The 21,030-nt window shown below is 35.9% G+C and overlaps 2 protein-coding genes across 5 annotated transcripts; both read left to right on the top strand.

Annotated features, from left to right (window-relative positions):
• The first annotated feature begins 636 nt into the window (after positions 1 to 636).
• LOC109058290 (N-alpha-acetyltransferase 60) lies at positions 637 to 8,111 on the top strand. Of its 3 annotated transcripts, XM_019075510.2 has the most exons (8): positions 637 to 846; positions 1,332 to 1,413; positions 1,604 to 1,719; positions 1,812 to 1,941; positions 5,920 to 6,016; positions 6,095 to 6,329; positions 7,098 to 7,271; positions 7,368 to 8,111. In XM_019075510.2, the coding sequence occupies exons 3-7, from the start codon at positions 1,610 to 1,612 to the stop codon at positions 7,252 to 7,254; spliced, it is 729 nt and encodes a 242-aa protein (XP_018931055.1). In that variant the 5' UTR covers positions 637 to 846; positions 1,332 to 1,413; positions 1,604 to 1,609; the 3' UTR covers positions 7,255 to 7,271; positions 7,368 to 8,111. The 3 variants fall into 3 exon arrangements, with proteins under 3 accessions (XP_018931055.1, XP_018931067.1, XP_042581679.1); XM_019075522.2 differs by lacking the exon at positions 1,332 to 1,413 and having other exon boundaries at positions 637 to 842; XM_042725745.1 differs by lacking the exon at positions 1,332 to 1,413 and having other exon boundaries at positions 638 to 846.
• An 861-nt stretch (positions 8,112 to 8,972) lies between these two features.
• Positions 8,973 to 21,029, top strand: LOC109058327 (calcium-regulated heat stable protein 1). 2 transcript variants are annotated; one of them, XM_042725774.1, is made up of 5 exons: positions 8,975 to 9,130; positions 9,770 to 9,838; positions 17,853 to 18,069; positions 18,958 to 19,080; positions 20,421 to 21,029. In XM_042725774.1, the coding sequence occupies exons 3-5, from the start codon at positions 17,879 to 17,881 to the stop codon at positions 20,581 to 20,583; spliced, it is 477 nt and encodes a 158-aa protein (XP_042581708.1). In that variant the 5' UTR covers positions 8,975 to 9,130; positions 9,770 to 9,838; positions 17,853 to 17,878; the 3' UTR covers positions 20,584 to 21,029. The 2 variants fall into 2 exon arrangements, with proteins under 2 accessions (XP_018931086.1, XP_042581708.1); XM_019075541.2 differs by lacking the exon at positions 9,770 to 9,838 and having other exon boundaries at positions 8,973 to 9,130.
• The last annotated feature ends 1 nt before the right edge of the window (position 21,030 follows it).

Here is a 21,030-nt window from a genome sequence, read left to right as displayed (position 1 = left end):
GTGATCATGCTTTAAATTTGCAATTTCTCTGTGTTAACTTAAATTGATAAAAAGTGATATTAAAGACTTGTATTGTTAGAAAAGATGTATATTTTAAATAAATGCTGTTCTTTTTAACTTTTATTCATTAAAGAATCAAAAAAAAAAAAAAAAAAAAAAAAAAATGTATCACAGGTTCCAAAAATGAAAAATCAAGCTCTTTCTAACATTGATAATAAATCAGCATTGAATGAGTTCTGAAGGATCGTGTGAGACTAAACTGGAGTAACTAATAATGCGGAAGAAAATTCAGCTTTGATCACAGAAATAAAATATATTTTAAAGCATATTAAAATATAAAACAAGTATTTTAAATGATAATAATATTTTACAATATTACTATTATTTCTGTATTTTTGGTCAAATAAATGCAGCCGTGATGAACAGGAGACTTCTTTAAAACACATTAAAAATCTTAATGAACCCAAACTTTTGAACAGCAGAGTTCCTCCGCATCCGACGATGGTATGCCGACAGACGCTGTTCGCGTACCCTACTCGCCTGTGTGATCCTGTCTATGGTGTGATGGTGTGATCGAGTTAAATCTAAACAGGGACAACAGCGCCCACTACGGTCACAGAATTGGGTGTAACACCGGAAGTGTCTGCCCAGAGTTTGTCGAAGTGCTAACGGCTACGCTAATGCATTTCAGAGCGCAATACGATTCTCTGACTGAATGTGTCATCTCCATCCCGGACACAGATTTACACACTATCGCCATGCTACCGCAGCAGTGAACCTTCTTCACGGAAATAAAAATAAACGACCGAATATCCTTCTGCTTATCCAAGCGGTAAAACTAGGCAGGTTAGGAATTATTTCGCATCCTAGCTAATGATTTCTGCATGTAGCTGTTAGCATGTAAACAAATAAAGGAAACTCGACTGACAGATTGATTTGACTGATGCACTGCATTCCCACATCATGCAATTATAGATATGTTTTTTAATCTTCCCCCTTTTTTTTTGTGGGCTCAATAAAATCCACGTATGTGTTTTGACAGGCAGGAGTGCTAACTAGCTGCTAGCTTTTGAGATTACGAGTTTGTCTTTCAGTTTTGGCTTTGTTTGTGTTTGTACAGTTAATCAATAGTGTTTTGAATTGTGTTTGATGTTCCTCGAGTTGAAATAGATTACAGTGAAGTAACTAATTGACGACTCCTTATGTGTCAGTATCATGTCAGTTGTGTGGAATTAGTTCAATACAGTTTTTTTTTTCATTTGCTTATTATGGCAAAAAATGTTTCTGTTTACTTTAACATCGTATACAATGTTTCTGTTTTATCTTTACAGAAGACAACATTTAAGTTGACAGTAAACTGAAAGTAGCATGTTTACACTCATCACATTTCTCCTCAGAGTGACTACTTCACTGGTAGTGAGATGATACTAAACAAGTAGCTAAAAGCTTTTGAAAGCAAGTTATCGGGCACAATTTTTACACATACTAACCGCAATGTCCAAATCCATGAATCTTTTAACACATAATGGACTGAAAACCTATCTGTATGTTGTTCAGCTTGTTTTGCACTGCTGAACTCTTCATCTGAATTTTTTTCTTCCAGGTGTGAATGACCGACGTGGTGCTTACCACTGCCCTCAGTGAAATAAAGCTCCGCCTACTCTGCCACGATGACATAGAGAGAATAAAAGTGCTCTGTGGCGAATGGTTTCCCATTGAGTGAGTGCTAAAACATCTAACCAAACCATGCTTTTACAAAGGTCAAGTACAACACTAACACACACTCTGTTATTGTTTTGTTTGTGTTTTAGGTATCCAGACTTATGGTACCATGACATCACATCAAATAAGAAGTTTTTCTCTCTGGCTGCCACCTTTAGAGGTGGTATCGTCGGGATGATTGTGGCAGAAATAAAAAGCAGAACGAAAGTGCACAAAGAGGTACAACTTGCATATGTATACTGAGACAGTGACACGAAGAGGAAAAACTAAAGAGTCAGAATAAAAGAATTCTTGTTGTAATGCTGCAGTGCATTCTGTGCTAAAAGGAGTAGTTCAGCCAAAAATGAAAATGTTTACAATTACTTACCCTCAGGCCATCCAAGATGTTACATCACTTTCTCACCGGTGGATCGTCTGCGGTGAATGGGTGTCGTCAGAATGAGAGTCCAAACAGCTAATAAAAAAAACATCACAATAATCCACACGTAATCCTCACGACTTCAGTCCATCAATTTATCATTAAGATGTTTTAATCTTCAAACAAGTCCTCTGTCCATAATATTTCGTTCTCCAGTGAAAATGTTGTCTTGTCTGAATCAAGAGAGAAATATGCACAGAACAACTTACAAGCGAAAACCGTCCAAAACAAATCTAATTAGATATGTTAATGTGAGATGACAACAAGGGATGGACTTTTTTCCTGGAGAAAGAAATATTATGGATAATGGACTCATATATTTAAAGTTAAAATTATGTTTTTTTTTTCTTACAAACACAGATTTTCACTTCACAAGACATTCATTGAATGACTGGAGTCATCAGAATCATAATCAAAAAGAGCTTTATTGCTTGGAAAGTCGTGGCCTAGTTAGAGAGTTTGACCCCTAACCCTAAGGTTGTGGGTTCGAGTCTCGGGCCGGCAATACAACGACTAAGGTGCCCTTGAGCAAGGCAACCCAAAACTGCTCCCCAGGCGCCGCAGCATAAATGGCTGCCCACTGCTCCGGGTGTGTGTTCACAGTGTGTGTGTGTGTGTGTGTGTGTGTGTGTTCACTTTGGATGGGTTAAAAGCAGAGCATGAATTCTGAGTATGGGTCACCATACTTGGCTGTATGTCACGTCACTTAAGTGTGTTTACATTCACAAGGAATTCGTCTTGGTGTCAGGAGCTTCTAGTACAGAAAGTACATATAATTTAAGAAATAAAACACTAATAATAAAGAAAATAGACAATAAATAAAAAATATAATATGGTAATAATATATAGAGAAAAAGAAAACATCAATAGACAGAATTGTGAATGTGCATATGAGCTATTTACAGATGAAACATTTTGGTAAGTAATTTACAGTCCTGAGATGTGTTATGTGTTGTTCAGGACAGGTGGGATATGACCTGGGGAAAAAGCTGTTCTTGTGTCTGGATGTTTTGGTGCTCTGTAGCGCCAGCCAGAGGGCAACAGTTCAAAGAGGAAGTGTGCTGGGTGTGAGGGGTCCGGAGTGAGTCATGTGGATTATTATCATGTTTTTATCAGCTGTTTGACTCTTATTTTAACGGCACCCATTCACTGCAGAGGATCTATTGGTGAGGAAGTGATGTAATGCTAAATTTCTCCAAATCTGTTCCGATGAAGAAACAAACTCATTTACATTTTGGATGATCTGAGGGTGAGTACATTTTCAGCAAATTTGGGGTGAGCTATTCCTTTAACCTATATGAATATGTGAGAGAATTTAGTTTTATCTGTTTTGTGCTATTGAATAATAAATGTTTGGATGAGTAAAAAGTTATTTTGACCATAAATAATTGTTTTTCTGGAGCTTTGATGTAAAGGTTCATAATTAAGATCACCTGACATATCCAAAGCCTTTTTAGAGCAGGTGATTAATTAGGTTACAGACTAAATTTCTGCACATAACAAAGAATTTGACCTTCATTAGAAAGGATTTTGCCTCTTCATGGTACAATTATGTCTCCTACTAAACTGCTTGCAGTTACTGTTTGTGCTCATGAGTGCTATATTACTGTTAGAATAATAATAATTGCCAGACAATAAAATGGCAGTGCTATTGATGAGCTTACTGAAATTGGTAAAAGATCAGGCTATATACAGAGTGACGGAGTAAAGTCCAGTTTCATTACTGATAGTACACATTAATGTTGTTGTGTGTTGAACATTCTTATAGCACTGGGGTAGATAATATTTCTGTGTCTAATAGTGCTAGTTCGATGACTTTGGTAGAAAATTAAATTACAGTTTAGAATATTACTTGAGTAAAAGTCTTAAAGTATGTGATATTTATTGTACTTAGACAAAACAATATTTTCTTAATCTTAAACATACTTAAGTATTGAATGTAAAAGTACAAGTAAATGCAAAATGGAAAAGAAGCAAATAAATATATATAAAAAAATTTCATACACAGCTTGAGTAGCAAGATCAATATCATTTGTAAGTTCAGTTTTAACTCTTTCTTCCATTTTGTATTTTTGGGTAAGAATAAGAAGCACTTCATCTGGTACTTAGTGTCTTTCATTCCACCATAAGAAAACATTTCTGGAATCTGCATCTGAAATAGCATTTAGATGTATTTACACAGTTTATGTATCTCAGAGGGGACATGGATGCATTTAACCTACAGTTACAGATGGATAAATAATGTTTGTTTTTAACATAAAATGCTGAATACTGATATTTGAAATAATTTAAAACATGAACAAAATAGTCTAAATGTAAAATTAAAACCGCCAGTAGGTGGCAGCAAGTGACTGTTAATGACTGTTAATGATTGATTCATTCAGAAACAGAGCATTTGACTGTGTTAACGAGTGAATCACTTAATCATTTATTCAACCGATTCGTTCAAAAAGCTGATTAATTCAATAAGTAAACACCATCCATTGCTCAGAGATGCAAAACAGTGCTGTGATCTTTGTTTGGAACTATTTTTGTTGGCAAAATTGAGCAAAAATAAGCAATATTATGTCTAAACCGTAAGTCACTTATTGCTTTAATGAACTTGTATAAAAAGGTAAGTAAATGTGTTCATGTTGATATTTGCAGAACAAAGGTACTATTTGTGTGATATAGATTAAGTTAACTATATTAAAATATATCAACATAAAATTTTTGCCTAAATCTACAATTTAGAAGTCTTTGAATTGTGAGTTTTAAATGTGCATGCACTCTGTGTGTGATTTGGTGATATACTTGATAATGTCAGATCGCACATCATTACAACACTTACGATATTATGGCAGAGGATGCTGTATCGCATGCCCCCAGACTCGACTTGAGTGGAAAATGCAGCCGCACACTTGTTTGCACATGAGCAAAGGTGTTTTTAGGAGTCTATCTTGTCTAACGGCAGTCCACTGATTTGTCAAACCTGCTTTCCTGCAGTCCGTGTTCTTCTGACTGTTTTGTAGTAAGTAACGAATATGCTTCGAGGAAATGTATCGGATTAAAAGTATACATTTTAATTAGGAAATGTAGTGGAGTAAATGTAAAAGTTGGCTGAAATATAAAAACTCAAGTAAAGTACATATACTCCCAAAAAATACTTAAGTACTGTAATGAAGTATTATTTCTTCCTTACAATACACCACTGTTATTATTATGCTACTGTTCAAAAGTATTGAACAAGGATACAGTAAATTAATCAAAAGTGACATTTATAATGTTACAAAAGATTTCTATTTCACGTTAATGCTGAACTTATTCATCAAAAAATCTTAAAAAAAAAATTCCACAACACAGTTAACTAGCACAGCTGTTTTCAACTATGATAATAATAATGATTGTTTCTTAAGTAGCACATCAGCATATTAGAATGATTTCTGTAGGATCATGTGACACTGAGGAGTGGAGTAATGATGCTGAAAATTCAGCTTTACCATCACAGGAATAAATTACATTTTAATACATATTAAAATAGAAAAAGTAATTTTAAAATGCACTACTTCTTTACAATATTGCTGTTTATACTGTATTTTTGATCAAATAAATCCCAACTTGATGAGCATAAGAGACTTCTTTTCAAGAAAAAAAAGTCTTATAAACTCCTTGAAAACTCTTTTACTCCCTCAATATGTCAATTACTAATAACAAAACCCACACCTCACGTTTGTTATTCCAGTATGTTCTTCCAGGTAACCATCTGTGTTGCTAACTCAGCAAATATTTCTCTCCACCAGGATGGAGACATACTGGCCTCCAGCTTTCCTGTTGACACCCAAGTTGCGTACATCCTGAGTTTAGGGGTCGTGAAGGAGTTTCGAAAACATGGAATAGGTGAGAGTTGACGTTTGTCTCACCTGTCCTTACAAACTGTGTGAACTGTCACTCATATTTCCTTCCATCTCTTTGCAGGCTCTCTGTTGCTGGACAGTTTAAAGGAGCACATCTCCACCACGGCACAGGACCATTGTAAAGCCATCTACCTGCATGTGCTCACCACCAATAACACTGCCATTCACTTCTATGAGAACAGAGACTTTAAACAGCACCATTATTTACCGTATTATTACTCTATACGAGGAGTGCTGAAGGATGGCTTCACCTACGTCCTCTACATCAATGGTGGACATCCTCCATGGACTCTCTTATATCCTTTTTGTTATCTCACGCATTTGTGTTCTTGTGTCACATTTATCTTTTAGTGGGAATAATCAAGGTGATTGGTAACTAGAGTTGCTTGTTATGTAGGTTGCTTATAACTGTAAAAAATTTATTATCATTATTGATACCAAATGATTTTACCTGATAATTTGTTAATTGGTGTTTTTCCATCATTGTTTGTACATGCAGAGCATTTTACTGTGACTCATGTTAATGTTAATGTTGTTTCATTGGTTCTGGCAGCACATAGAAAATTAAACTACTACTCAATTTATTACACTACTGCTCAAAAGTTTGGGGTTAGATGTAAATGATATATAATAAAATAATATAATAAAAATAATCAATCCTGGATCCAGTTTACACAAATATATTAAGCATCACAATGATTTTCAACATTGATAATAATAAGAAATGTTTCCTGAGCAGCATAACAGCACGTTAAAATGATTTCTGTAGGATCATGTGACACTGAAGACTAGAGTTCAGCTTTGCCATCACAGGAATAAATTTAATAATATTTTACAACATTTCCGCTTTTCCTGTGATTTTGATTAAATTAATGCAGCTTTGGTGAACAAGACACATAAAAAAACCTTATCCCTAAACCTTTGAACAGCAGAAAATATTCTCTATTGTCTAGCGGTCAGGTAGCAATGTAAACTCCAAAATCACAACATAGGTCCTTTAATATACTGGTCTGAATTTGAACTGTAAATGACTGGCAGAAAGCATTTCTTAACTCACTCAGCACTGATTACATTCATCATATAGGTTCGGCACTGGCCAGTCTGAGCCCCTGCTCAATTCCTCAGAGGATTTACCGGCAAGCACAGAATCTGCTGCGCAGCTTTCTGCCCTGGTCCAGCATCTCTTCCAAGAGCGGCATCGAGTACAGCAGAACCATGTGAGGTCACGACAGCGCAGGGTAAGCCTGACTCATCCACCTTCAGACATCACCTCTTTCTACTCTTAAATGTCTCAATCATTTTCATCTAAGCTCTAATCATGTCTTATTTATCAGGAGGAAGAGATTGATTTGTGTGGATCACATCAGATGCCCAAGAGGAATGTGAAGACTGATGTCAGATCTCTCTGGTCTTAGTGTATTATACTTGTACATTATATATGTATATACATATATATACTTTAATTAATATATTATGCATAGTCATTATTAGATTGCCCACTTAATATAAACTCCACTTCATGCCTGTAATTCTGCTGCTGTGTAGAAATACTCTATTGTTTAACCAGAATTTTTAATATAAATAGATTTTTTTTTGTTTGTTTTTTAATTTGTGCCTGTTCTGTATAGATGATTTTAGGGTTTGATGGTAGAAGTATGCACACTTTTTCATTAAGTCACTGTCATGCATGTCAAGCTCTAGTGGCTTTTTTGTGTGTGTGCAGGAACACTTTGACACTAAGCATATATTTTAGCCCCCAGTTTTAATTTTTTTTTAATAACAATTGCACAGAGGCAATGAATGTAGTGTTTCTATGAAGGAAAAAAAACAAAAACGACACAGTTACAGACAACCCTCCATCTCACCAAATGTGTATTGCTACTGTCAAATGCAAATGTGAAAAACTTTTTAAATTCAGATCATCTTAATTTAGCTAGAGTTACATCCTGCCATTCCATACTTTCTGTTCTTTTAAAGGGGAAATAAATGAATGTTGTGGGGAAGAGAAATGCTTTGAATTTCGGTATGTTTCTGTGAATCAGGGATTTACACACAAAATAAAGGGATTTAAAAATTAACACTCCTGCATCACATGACTTACGATATCAAAAAAGTGATTTATCTGTGTTTGACCATCTATCCATGATACCTTTGATGAAATGCACTGGTTCATCGGGAAAGAAAGTTTACTGACAAACATTTCTGTTAGATTACAAGAGGAATATTACAGAAACTCTTCTATCATATGTATGTATTTGGAAAATCTCTTCTGTCCATTTCCGGATCTGTAAAAACACAATTTGAAAAAAATTTAGTTTTCAAAAAGACAAAATAGCATGTATGAATAAGCTATCGATATAGGTAATATAACCACTATCACCCTGTACTTCTGAGTTTGAGATTGTGTGTAAATCTACAGTTATTCTCCAGTCTGTTTTTATTAATGTTGCATTCTTGTGAACTGGTACATTGTTGTGCTTTACCTTTCATTGTATTACATTTTCATTGTGTAGAATATAAACAGGAAACGTTTTACACTCTTATAGTAAAAAATACAAGAAGAGAAGATGGTGAACATGGAGGTGACATGAAATATTGAAAGCAGTGACTGAAATGTTTTTCATAATCTTACCTGACAGTCTCTGAATTGTGAAGCACCTTTTTTTTAATGTTCACAAAATTAATTTTATTTGTTGTATTGCTCTTGTCCATTTGCATCCATCCATTTGCTTCTGCTTCATTTATGATTGATTATTCATTCATGCACTAAGAGCATTTTGAGATGACCTATAGGTAAGAGAGATAAAAAAAAATAAAAAAATAAACCAAGATTGTGCAACCACTTGTTTGAATAGCATTATGTTAATTTTTGTTTACATTTCAAGCTTGGAATATTTAAGGTATTACGGTAATTGTCATTTAATGATGTAGTTTTGGATGGCTTCGGTTTAGTCACGCCTCTTTGGACCCTCATTCAGAGAGACCAGCATACGCCAGGCATCTACTTTCTGTCGTGGATGCTTGTCGGTTTTTTGTTTTTTTAAACGACTTCAGTAGTTTACGGTTGTTTTCTTCGGCTCGTGCACATTTGCTAACGGTGAGTAATGCTGAGATTCTTTTTGAAATGTTACACCCAAACAAAGTGACTTGTTATTATGAAAGTGAAAGAAAAGACACCTTTGCGTGTTCGTGAATTATTCAAGAGATTAAATGAATTACAACGAGAGAAGTTCGCTGTTTAAAATGTGTTAAACGTCAAATGTAAATGCTAAACAATGATTAATTTCTCTTTTGGAGGTCTGACTTTAATCTGTTACATCTTCGCTCGATCATCTGCATCGATCTGGTCTCGTGTTGTACTTTTTTTTTTTTTTTTTTTTTTTTTTTTATATGTAACTTTTCAGATGTGAGATAGGCTATTGTAGAAAGTTTGAGCAAATGAGTGAAATTAAGTGGTTTAATAAATGCATTCGGAGTTGAGTTGGTGAAGGGAGGGGTCAAAGCGCAGCTCGTCGAAGTAGCACAACTAGTAAACGTATGCCACAATTTAATATACAGGAAAAAAATGTGTTTCGTGTTAAGAATGTTTTTTGGTGGGAGACTGACGCTCAGATGTTGACATAATATTGCAGTTGACACCACATGATCCTCTCTAGAGAAGTGCGCTGCTTCTGAGTTTTGCAGTGCCAGGACAAATAACAATGCAACTTAGTGTTCTTTATTGCTTTTGATGTAGGGCTACAAAAAGTGTCTCAGTGTTGGGCTGGTGACTTGATCTTCGAGAACATTTCACAGTAGCATGAAGGTAGACGTGACCTTTGGCAGCTCTTCCACCTTACTGTACATACATAGTAAAAATGCTCCATAGAAAATTTACATAGTAAATAATGTGTTGAATTAACAACTTGATTAATGCATTACATTAGTTTAGGATTTATAAGACATATAAAGCTGTATGTTTTGAACATAATTCCATTTTGTAGAATTATTGTTATTGTTGTTATTTTTACCCAAAATGAAAATTATATTCTGCTGTATGCAAAAGTAGACATTGGCTTGACTTATGTATTTGGTTGCTGTTTTCTACACATTTCTATGTTTTCTATCTAATAAGGTTTTGGTCTTTAATCTTTTTATTTGTCATTTTGCAGCTTGACAATCTCATTCTGCAGTGACTTCTATGTTGGATGTTTTTTCAAAAAAAAAAAAAAAAATCCCTTTTATTTTTTTTTACTCGCTGGAAAACAAATTCCAAATTGGTGAATCATATAGGTTTGGAACGAATATGAGTAATGTTACCTTCAAGTCATGTCAGAAAGATTCTATTTACAGGTTGAACCACTGATCAGTGGGCCACCACAAAGTTGGCAAGTGGTAAACTTGAGATTTTCTTTGTGCTCGCAGTTGAAGGCGTGTGGGTTAGAAAAAATACACAGACACAGTGAATGCAGCATCTGTATCGATGGTACAATTGTTGAAATTATTAGCATTATTATTATTATTTTTAATTTACAATAAAGCTAGCTACTAGATACAAAAAGGCTGCAAATTATGCTGTAAACTAAAAGGACGAGGACAAGGAAAAGGCTGATTACATCGGAGGTTACCATATCCAGGCTGATGTTCTATATTTTTTTTCCCAAAACTTAAGTCACTGAGCTTAAAGAATCCCAGTGAAATGGTGCCACTCAGATGGGATGTTTTTGTATCTTGAGGGGGCTGATGCATTTTTTAATTCTTTTGAAAGACAGAAAAAAACAATTGCATCATAGTGGGGTGTATACTTCTTACCGCAGTTCATTTCTTTGTGGCTTCACCATTTACTTGTTTCTACCTAGAGCATTGGGCCACGCTTTCAATGACATTACTGATAGTTCTCCAGTTGTAATATTGGATTTCGGGGGACTGACAGCAGCATACCCCGTTGGGATCTTATACAGACAACTAGAGGTCATAGTGTACTGAATCTGTTACAGTGACTAGAAGAAACACTGCAGTGCTCTCCTTACATAATTATACGGTTATCCAGACAGAGATTTTATTAACAGGATTTTCTGTGTGTTGTGTAGCCATGTTGTGTGACCTGCTAAAAACATTGATTAAGAGGATGCCTCTCTATATATTCCTATCACTCAGTTAATGGAGAGCACGATAACTTTAAAATTACAGAAGAGTACAACTGAGAGGACACACACGTTTGAATGTAATTAAAGACATGTGGATGGCTATCTGATCATCTGTTTATATAAACTAGCACAATCTGTTGCAGTACAAACTCAAGACAATGACAAAGCTCATAGTCAATAAGGAAGAGGATAATATAATGGCAAATTATGATAATTGTTTCTAGAGAAAGCACCAGGAAGTTTTGATCTGTCAGAGAATACCATGGAGATGTAAATTAGTTTTCAAAGCCTCTTGACAGAATAGATTTGGCCTTTTCAACTCTCCCAGTCATATATTTCTATTACAAAGATCATATTTTGCAAGCTATGAGACTATGGAGGAGTTTGATGCTGATATAGAAATAAAAATAAATAAATGTTGGGATGAATACACATAAAAAAAAAGCTTTTTATGTTGTATTTACAATAACTGTGTTGTTGGAAACCCATCACTCCTGGGAGGAGGAAACTACCCTACCAGGTTTGATTAGCTGTTGTGTCCTTTGACTGAACAAAAGGTCCTTGCCTCCCTGTTTTTTCCTGCTATCCCTTGTCTCAAGGCCATTTGGAAATTTGGATTACGTTTTCAAAATATTACAGTCATAATCTGACATTTCAAACATGATCTCTTCTGAAAAACTAAGCTTTCCCTGTTTTCCATAATGCACTCTCAGGAAAAAAAGGTACAAAAGCTTTCAGCTGTCATTTTAGGTACTAAAATGTGGACTTTAGGTACTGATATGTACCTTTAAGTTACCAGTATGGACTTTTTGGTTACAAAGGTGTGCCTTTTGAAAAGGTACCGCCCCAGTGACAGCCTTTGCACCTTTTTTTTTTTTTCTGAGAGTGTGCAATCTGCATTTCTAAATAATCAAAATAGGCATGTCAACTTGTATCAGCTTGTTGGTTTTTGTGGTTAGACCTGAATATGTTCACAGATGTATTTGTGCACAAGATTTAGTTTATGTTGCGCAAGTGAATTTGTATATAGTTTAACTTAATTTAGATTTAAGACCATTAAAGGGTTAGTTGACCTAAAAATGAAACTTTTTACTCATGTTGTTACGAACCTGTATGATGTTTTCATGTGAGGAAATATTAACTTGTTTTCAAGAAGTAGCATTTGTCTTTCTGTTCAGTGCATAAACTGGAGAATGTGCTGAGCTTGCTGTGTTCGAACAGGTCAAATTCATGTGTCTGTTGCGCGTGGCTTTACAAAAACAGGAAATGACATGTTGCTGTAACTGTTATTGCTGTCATTGAAGTATATACTGCACAGTGAAAGGACATTCCTGAATGGTAGAGACTAAATGTAAAAGTTTAAAAATGTAGGCATCTGGACCTGGCAGAGGTTTTGGTCATTTTGTCATCCATTGTCATTTTAGGCACATTATTTCATTTCCTGCAGGCTGTGATGCATACAAACTCTTTATTATATTCATCCATCAGTGTATATCCATTTAGCATGTTGTCCTCAGGGAAAACATGGGCAGGAGTGGGCATGTTATTGGACGAGTGCAGCTGAGGTTGGCGTGTACTGTGTTGGTGTGATAATGATTGTTGTTGATTCCATTAAGAGGTGTAGTTTTGTTTAGTGTATCGCTCAACTGGCATTTTGTTGGAAATGTACATTCATTGGGTCGTTAAAAGGCAATAAAAGCTGTGCTGCTCACTTCCTGTGTACTTTACAAACTGAACCTCTTCAGGTGCTTTCAGCCCTTGAGTGCAAACAAACAGATAATTGTAACCCATGCAACATTTCCACCTCCAGACTCGTCATGCAGATGGAGAGCGTTTCAATTCCCTTTATCTCTCCATCACTGCTGTATTTATACTCGCCAACTTCACCGAAGCTTCACCCACCAACACAGTCTAAAAGGTGGAGTGCAGGAGGGGGAGGTGGTTGATGCGACCAAGGTCGCTGCGTTTCCTCATTGAAGAACAAGTAGTGCTTGTACCCAAGAACCCTTGTGCTGGTGAGTAGCCCGGTCATGTCAAGGGCAGAGATGAGATTGATTTCAGAGCTGCTTGTTAGTACTCTTGCTAGATCAGGTGCATATTAATAAATCAACAGTTACATACCATACATAGCTGTCTGCTGATGATGCCCACTTGTAGTCTTCCTGCTGAGGTTGTTTATCCCACCAATCAAGCTTGGAATGAATATCATAAAGATTCTGTGTACGTGTAGACAGAATTTGTTTACGGCCTTTGCATGCTTCATTTATTTTGTATTTTTTGTATGCTTCATGTAAAGAGTATGCTGAACATTTGACTTGATAGCTCTAGAATGTCACCCAGCAAACAGGAAACATTCTCATATTTTTGGCTAGCGCTCTGGCAAAGTTCTCTCAAAGTTATAAACAAAAGTTCATCCAGTAATGTTAATAGAATGTTCATTCAGAGTTGACTGCTCTGTTTTCTGGGTGTTTGTCTTAACATTTTTAAAATGTTACTACTTGTTTCAGAACGTTCAGAGAGCATTCTAGTAACTTTCCAATAATGGTTTCATGATGAGAAATGAGAAAATGGAATGTTCCTCTGATGTTCGTATACACTGGGGGGAAAAACTAGTGCAGAAACTGGTGCAGAAACGATTTTCACTCAGAAATTGCTAGTAAATTTCACAACTAATTACAAAGAAATGGCAAGTAACGCATTGAAATAAATGTGACATTTTGAAGTAGAAGGACTCAAAAAGAGTATCTTAACATAACTCTCTGGGAACGTTAGCAAAACGTTCTTGGAAAGTATATTTATTAGCTGGTGGCATGAACACGTAGAAGTGTAATTTTGTGACCATATTTTGTTAAACATAGTTGTTGTGGGCAGTACTTGAAACTGTTTCATTATTGCTGCCTTGACATACGTTTCCTGTTAGGTGATGTGAATGCAAATGTACATGTTCTGGCCCTGCTGCATGTTTTATTCCCTGTTTTTATGAGTATGCAGCTTGTGGTATTATTTTTAATCCTTATTGACCTTAAGGCGTAAATTGAAATCACATTTCGTCTACAAAGACCTGTTCTGTTGTGCTGTATTGCATACTGGCATGGCATAGTTTAGGATCCCTGCTCACAATATTGCTTCGTCCTCCTATTGTGGATGATTCGTGGCAGACAGAGTTATTTGCCTATGCAGGCAGATTTTTCAACAGCAAACTCTGGTTAGAGGTGAAGTTGATGGAAAATGACAGTAAATTCCATAGCTGACCTTAGTGTGGTCTGCGTGCTGATCCTGAGGTCATGTCTTCTCCTGTTGACCTTTGTCTAAAAGCTGTTGTTCGGTTTTAGACCTGTTTGAAATGATGGACAAATTGTCTACCAGCTAGTTTCTCTGCATACTAAACAAATCATGCAAGTATATGTTTAAAAGTTTGGTGTTAGAAAGATTTGTTTTGTAAGACTAATACTTCTATTAAGCAAGAATGCATTAAGTTGTAGCAATATTTCAAAATAATGTGGTTTTTACTGTATGTTTGATTAAATAAATTTAGCCTTGCTGAGCATTAGAGACTAAAAAATCTTGAAGATCCCAAAATTGTACATGGTACAGTACTGTATATTAGGGGTGTTATGGTAAACTTATTCATACCAAAAAGTTTTGAGACAGGTCTTTCGGTTCAGTGCACATGTGCACCGAACAAATACATTGTTTTAACCACTGCACGAGTGGAACTTCAATGGAAACTTCCAGTATATTGTTACTTTTGATAAGAAACAAAGTCTCATCTTTCAAATTATGTCCTTTTTTTCAGGAAATTCAAACAATAAATTCTATTTTGGCGCTCTTTGATGTGGCGTGACAGATCACTGTATAAACCCTTGCTCTTTACTACTAGTTTTAATGCAAAATAAACATGAATGAACATCTCATGCCTCATGTAATCGCTCAATCAGTATTTCTAGCCTTAGAAAGACTGCAACAAATCTTGTAAACAAAATGTCACGTAGCATTTCATTTACCTCAGGCAGGTCATCAGTGTGCGCAGCTTGTTAGTTCACTATAAAGGAAGTCTAGAGAAGAGCATTTTGCCAAATATATACTCATATGATATACTCATTATATATTGCTTTACCTGTTAGTGATGTCTTAATTATTTAATGTTTTAATAAATCTGTTATGAAATGAGTTATGAGAGGCACTGTGTACTATGAGTTGGGTGTTGCTTGTTATATTTGAAAAATAAATAGTAATTACATTTAAGTTTGGGCTCTGTTGTTAACTGTAACCTTGAAGGCCTAATGTATAAGGGCTCACTGTAGTTTAGAGCATAAGCTAAGGTAGATTTTTATCCTTAAGAAAATGTTAATTATAACTGAGCTTATTTAAAGAGGGAGCAATTTGTTCAGTAAACCACTGTTTAATAAAAAAAAAAAAAGTTTTCCCCCTGCTGTACCAAAAATGTACCGAACCGTGACAACCGAGGTACATACCGAACTGTCTGCATATAACCTACTGTATAAAATAGATTTTTAGCTTTTTATTTTTAATTTAAGGTAGGGTAGGTGAAGGAGAGGCTAGCAATAGCAAGCTAATTTTGAAAGCATAAGATCCCACCCTCCCTGCAAATCAGTCTTCAAAGCAGTGCCTCCTCCGAAACACATGAACGCGCACAGGCAGCCCAGAGGCTGATCAGCGACACAGGGGCTACATTTACATGCACACTTTTTGGTTCAATTGGACTGAATTCATTATGATTTTGTTTTTTGTATATTATGGAAGTTTCTTCCTCCTGATGGGATGATCATTGCTGTGTCCTTTTTTGCTGATGTGTAGGTAGAGTGAACGAGAGCAGAAGCAAATGTTCACCCATGCATCAGTACCTCAGCACACAATCAGTGCTGTATAATTGGCACTGGCTTTCAAACACTCACTGGCCTCATTTTCTGTTTATGGGGCATTCTGAGCCTGACAGCAGAAAGCTATAATTGAAGTGATGTTATCCAAGGTACAAAGGGGCCCTTTCTCATCTCGCATCTCCCGGAGGGAACCGTTGGCAGTGTGTTGCCATGGCAGAGCCACCTGGGAGTCGCTTTGCCACTTGTTGGGTGCAATTTGAAATAATCAAATTATTACTTAATATGCTTTATTGTGCATAAGGAACTTCTTTTGTGGTCATCCCGCTCTTGTTATGATTTGTGTCGGTTGTAATGGCCCCGAGGAGGGCGATGACATTGGGGGAGGGTTCGCGATTATGCATTTGATGCCATTTTTCCTGCTGTGATTATTAGGGATGCTTGACCCTTCAAGATAAGACAAAGAAAGGCTAAAAGCTAAATGATCACATTACTGTCGCAAATGGGAGCTGCAGCCTGTGGCCACTGGAGGCTTGTGTTTCAGTGCTGGTGGTTATCAAGGATGCTGAAAGACGAAGTCAAAGGGTACAGTTGACATACTGTTTGTTAAAAGTTGTTTATGAATAATATACTGAATGAATAGTAAACATCTATAGTAGGTGTATTTAAAATAAAGTGAGAGTGAGAAGTGAGAGATGCAGCAGAGCTTGTTATCATAGCTGTATATTTAGATCCAGGAGAAGAAAAAAAACAAGCTTCATGTCTCATGTTTCAGGAGTAAAGTATCTAGGCCTAATTGCTGATCTGAATCATCCAGAGTTTGGTTTGTCAAGTGGCTCCCTGAGGATGTGTTGCATCCACTACTGTGTACACTAGATATATTACGTTACCTGAGATCTCTGTCAGTGTCACAGGCCAGCTTATCTGAGAAATTATATTATTATTATTATTATTTTTATTATTATTATTATTATTATTATTATTATTATTATTATTATTTTGTGTTGTTCTTTGACAGCAGTGGAAAATTCTCAAAAGTATCTTTTTTTTTGATGAGTGCCACATGTTTTCAGTGATTGCTTTTTGGGACCTTTTTCAGTGGAGATTATTAAAAAAAGTGATTTTTTTTTTATGTTGAGTGCTGCTTGTAAATGTAATATGAACATTAGATCTATATTACAAGATCAAAAATTATCATAAAATTAATCGGACAATATATTGATTTATTGGTAAGACAAAATTGCATATCAATATATTTGCTGAGAAAAGTCACCAAATAAATATTTGTATAAATAATTATTATTATAGTGTATAATTAGGGCTGTCACAATATCAGATTTTCTCTACACGATTATCATGGCCAAAATACTTCACTAACAATTAAATGCCATCAGTCACATTCCTCGTAAACTTTTATTTGTGTTATCACAATGAATCACAGTATCACACATTTGTGCAGCAGTAGAAGCTACACACTGCATTGTTTTTGTCTTTTTTTCTGTTTTATGATGAGTGGCAATCAGTGTTACGATGCAGCACAGACACACATTATGCTGGAGTGTCAACCAGGTTGTTACTGGCTCTGGATTATTTATAATACTACTGTATTTGTAGTATTAACATGACATCAATATTTAATTTTTTTAATATTATAGTTATCATCATTACTGCAGGTGTATTAACACATCACTGGTCTGCATTCCATTTTGTAATAACGTTTGTCACTCTGCAGTTTTTGTTTTCAGTTTATGTTCACATCCAGACAAATGTCATGCTTTGTATTTTAAGGAAATGCTGCTAGAGAACCTATTTCAGTCCTAAAAGCTCAAGTTCCTCACCGTTTCTCTCTTCCCAGTATCCTTTGAGTGTCCCACCATCAGCATGTCCTCAGACGCATCTTCTCCTGTGAAGTCCACCACCCCTCCTCTGTCCCCGCTGTCCCCAGTCTCTCCAGTTTCCCCCAGCTCTCTGCGTCTGCCCCCCTGTCGTCAAAGAGACCGGTCACCCTCCCCCATGAGGGGCCACCTGATTCCCAGCCCCCTGCCCACCCGCCGCAACCGCACCTGCTCAGCGTGAGTACAGCCACACCCATCCACTGTTGTCCCCAATTCATTTCACGTCTTCATGTTTTTGTGTGTGTGTAGATAGATATTTTTAATGTCACATGATCCAGAAATCATTCTTATATGCTGATTTGGTACTCAAGAAAAAATTCTAATTTCTATCAATGTGAACAGCTGTTCTGCTTAATAATTTTGTGAAAACTATAGTACATTACCATTCAAAAGTTTGGGTTCAGTAAAATAAAAAAAGAGAAAGAAATACTTTCATTTAGAAAGGATGCATTAAATTGAGCAAAATTTGACAAAAAAGAGATCATACAGCCATTTATAATTTTACAAAAGATTTGTATTTCATATCAATGCTGCTCTGCAAAAAAACAAACAAAAAAACATTTATAATAATAAGAACCATTATTAATCATTGAGCACTACACATACAATGATTTTTAAAGGATCATGTGAGACTGAAGAAATGATGCTGAAAATTCAACTATGCATCGCAGGAATGAATTATATATTAAAATAAAAACCACTTCTTTCACAATTGCATTTGGACTATCATCTTTCGCAGTGAAAGCCACTAATCAGTGGAATGCCCTACGGATGAAAAATAGCCCTTGGCTAAATCCGGTACAATACATGAAATAGAAATTTTATGTTAAAAATTGTGCATGGTCCCTTTTATAAATAAATAAAAGAAAAAAAAAATATTACTCTGTTTTTTTTTTTACACTGTTGCCTTGATGAGCATATGGCATGTTATAAAAACATTTTGCAACATGGTAATTATTCAAACATTTGAAAGTACTTTTTAGATTGTGACCTACATGTATGTTTCTGTGAACTTCACCCATATATGGATTGTTGAATAATACTTTTTCCTCTCTACCACTACAGTGCAGCACGTGCGGCTGAGGGGCCGGTCTTCACTGGGGTCTGCAAGTGCTTTTCACGTTCTAAAGGGCATGGTTTCATCAGGCCATCAGATGGAGGCAATGATATCTATGTGCACATATCTGAGTGAGTTCACTGGGCAAACATCTTGAACCTTCAACAAGATTTCATGCTCCTATATCAAAGCCAACACATTCCACAATAATCCCATTTAACACAGAATTACAGTATCAACAACACCTTGATCATCAGTGGAGCAGATGCAAGGACAGATCAGTATAAATATGCATTCCTAATCATAGATCAGAAATGATAGTGCTCCTAGTCTATTTGTTGGTGATTTGAACTGTTCATGAAGGAGGGGCTTCTGGGAATAGAAACTTGGGGGGGTGTGTATGTGTGAAAGGTTTTGGGCTAAGTTACACTTGAATGTGAGCGATAAGAGCAGTATCTGGCTTCTCTCAGATCGAGTGTGTTTGACCAGTGGAAAAATGGATAGACTTGGCCCTCTTTTCAAACATTCAGAACATCAAATGATTTTATGGATTTTACAGAATATTGGAAACCTGCAGATGAGTGTTTGCTCCCTTTTGGATATTTGCTTAATTCTAGATTTATTCATGTTCTTCAACTACATAAAATCAAATTTTGTGAGGTAACTTTTAAGAAAACATAAAACATTTGCAGCATGCATTCCATAATGTATTTACAAATGTCTAACAGAATATTTAGCAAGGAAAAAATCACACACAGACACACACACACACGAGAGAGGGAGACACACACACACACACACACACACACACACACACACACGAGAGAGGGAGACACACACACACACACACACGAGACACACAGACACACACACACGAGAGAGAGAGACACACACACACACACACACACACACACACACACACACACACACGAGAGAGAGAGAGACAGAGATACACAGACACAGGTATTCCTATCATTATGGTGACATTCCATAGGCATAATGGTTTTTATACTGTACAAACTGTATTTTCTGTCCCCTTACCCTAACACTACCCCTCACACATAACTTTCTGCTTTTTTATATTTTGAAAACACTTCGTTCTGTATGATTTATAAGCTTGTTTCCTCATGGGGACCTAAAAATGTCCCCACACAGTCAAAATGTACTGTTATTACTGTCCACATTCACATAACATTGTGAATACCAATATGCACACACACACACTTTAATTTTAAAAACAATTAAAAACAATTAGTTATTTCCATCCTTGTGGCAATTACAGCTTTTGCTCCAAAATGTTTCTTATCAGATGTTACATTTTTGATTTAGAATGTCAATCTGCTCTTTTAAAATATCTGTATACAATAATAAGCAGTCTGTTTTCCATGTGATACACTTTTAAACACCTTTGTCTAAATCCAGCAAGCAAACATGGTTAATGTTTTGCTGATGATCTCCATTCTTCCCACAGCATCGAGGGTGAATATGTGCCTGTGGAAGGAGATGAAGTTAGCTACAAGATCTGCTCTATTCCACCCAAACATCAGAAGATCCAGGCCGTGGAGGTGACCATCACTCATTTAGCTCCAGGCACGAAGCATGAGACCTGGTCTGGAGCGGTGCTTGAATCATGAGATGCTCTGTAACTCTGAACTGTGTGATAGTTATGTCAAAATGGGTTTCTGTTCCTTTTCTGGTGGTTTGGTGTGTGGGGGGGGGGGGGTCTGACTGAATGAATGCCTTTTAAGTGCTGTGTGACATGACGCCACAATTCCAAGAAAAATATATATAAAAAAAAAAGTTTTTTTTTTTCCCTTTCTTTCTTTGGTCTCAGGAAGGGAGTTTGTTTAAAATTCTCTATTACTGGGTTTGTGGTTAATAATGTGGAATGAACAACAGTCAGTTATACTTACCCTAACCGTCATTGTTTGATTTGAATGCTCTTAAGAACTGACTGCACACTCTTAATAATAAGCCTTAATGCATATCTAAATCGCTAAAATATGTGGAATTCCATTTTTTTTTCATTGAAAAATATTTGTCTGTGTCTACATTGTCAAAATATATAATTTTAATAATTT

Source organism: Cyprinus carpio, chromosome A3 (genome assembly GCF_018340385.1).
Source record: "Cyprinus carpio isolate SPL01 chromosome A3, ASM1834038v1, whole genome shotgun sequence".
In the NCBI taxonomy this organism is placed as follows: domain Eukaryota; kingdom Metazoa; phylum Chordata; class Actinopteri; order Cypriniformes; family Cyprinidae; genus Cyprinus; species Cyprinus carpio.
This window is presented reverse-complemented; position numbering and strand designations above follow the sequence as displayed.

Bases quoted from the DNA above. Each gene is read 5' to 3' on its own strand.
- LOC109058290 (XM_019075522.2), top strand. From the start codon at position 1,610: ATGACCGACGTGGTGCTTACCACTGCCCTCAGTGAAATAAAGCTCCGC. The intron at 1,720-1,811 runs GTGAGTGCTAAA...TTTGTGTTTTAG, and splicing joins GGCGAATGGTTTCCCATTGA to GTATCCAGACTTATGGTACC. The intron at 6,017-6,094 runs GTGAGAGTTGAC...ATCTCTTTGCAG, and splicing joins GTTTCGAAAACATGGAATAG to GCTCTCTGTTGCTGGACAGT.
- LOC109058327 (XM_019075541.2), top strand. From the start codon at position 17,879: ATGTCCTCAGACGCATCTTCTCCTGTGAAGTCCACCACCCCTCCTCTG. The intron at 18,070-18,957 runs GTGAGTACAGCC...CTACCACTACAG, and splicing joins CGCAACCGCACCTGCTCAGC to TGCAGCACGTGCGGCTGAGG. The intron at 19,081-20,420 runs GTGAGTTCACTG...TTCTTCCCACAG, and splicing joins ATCTATGTGCACATATCTGA to CATCGAGGGTGAATATGTGC.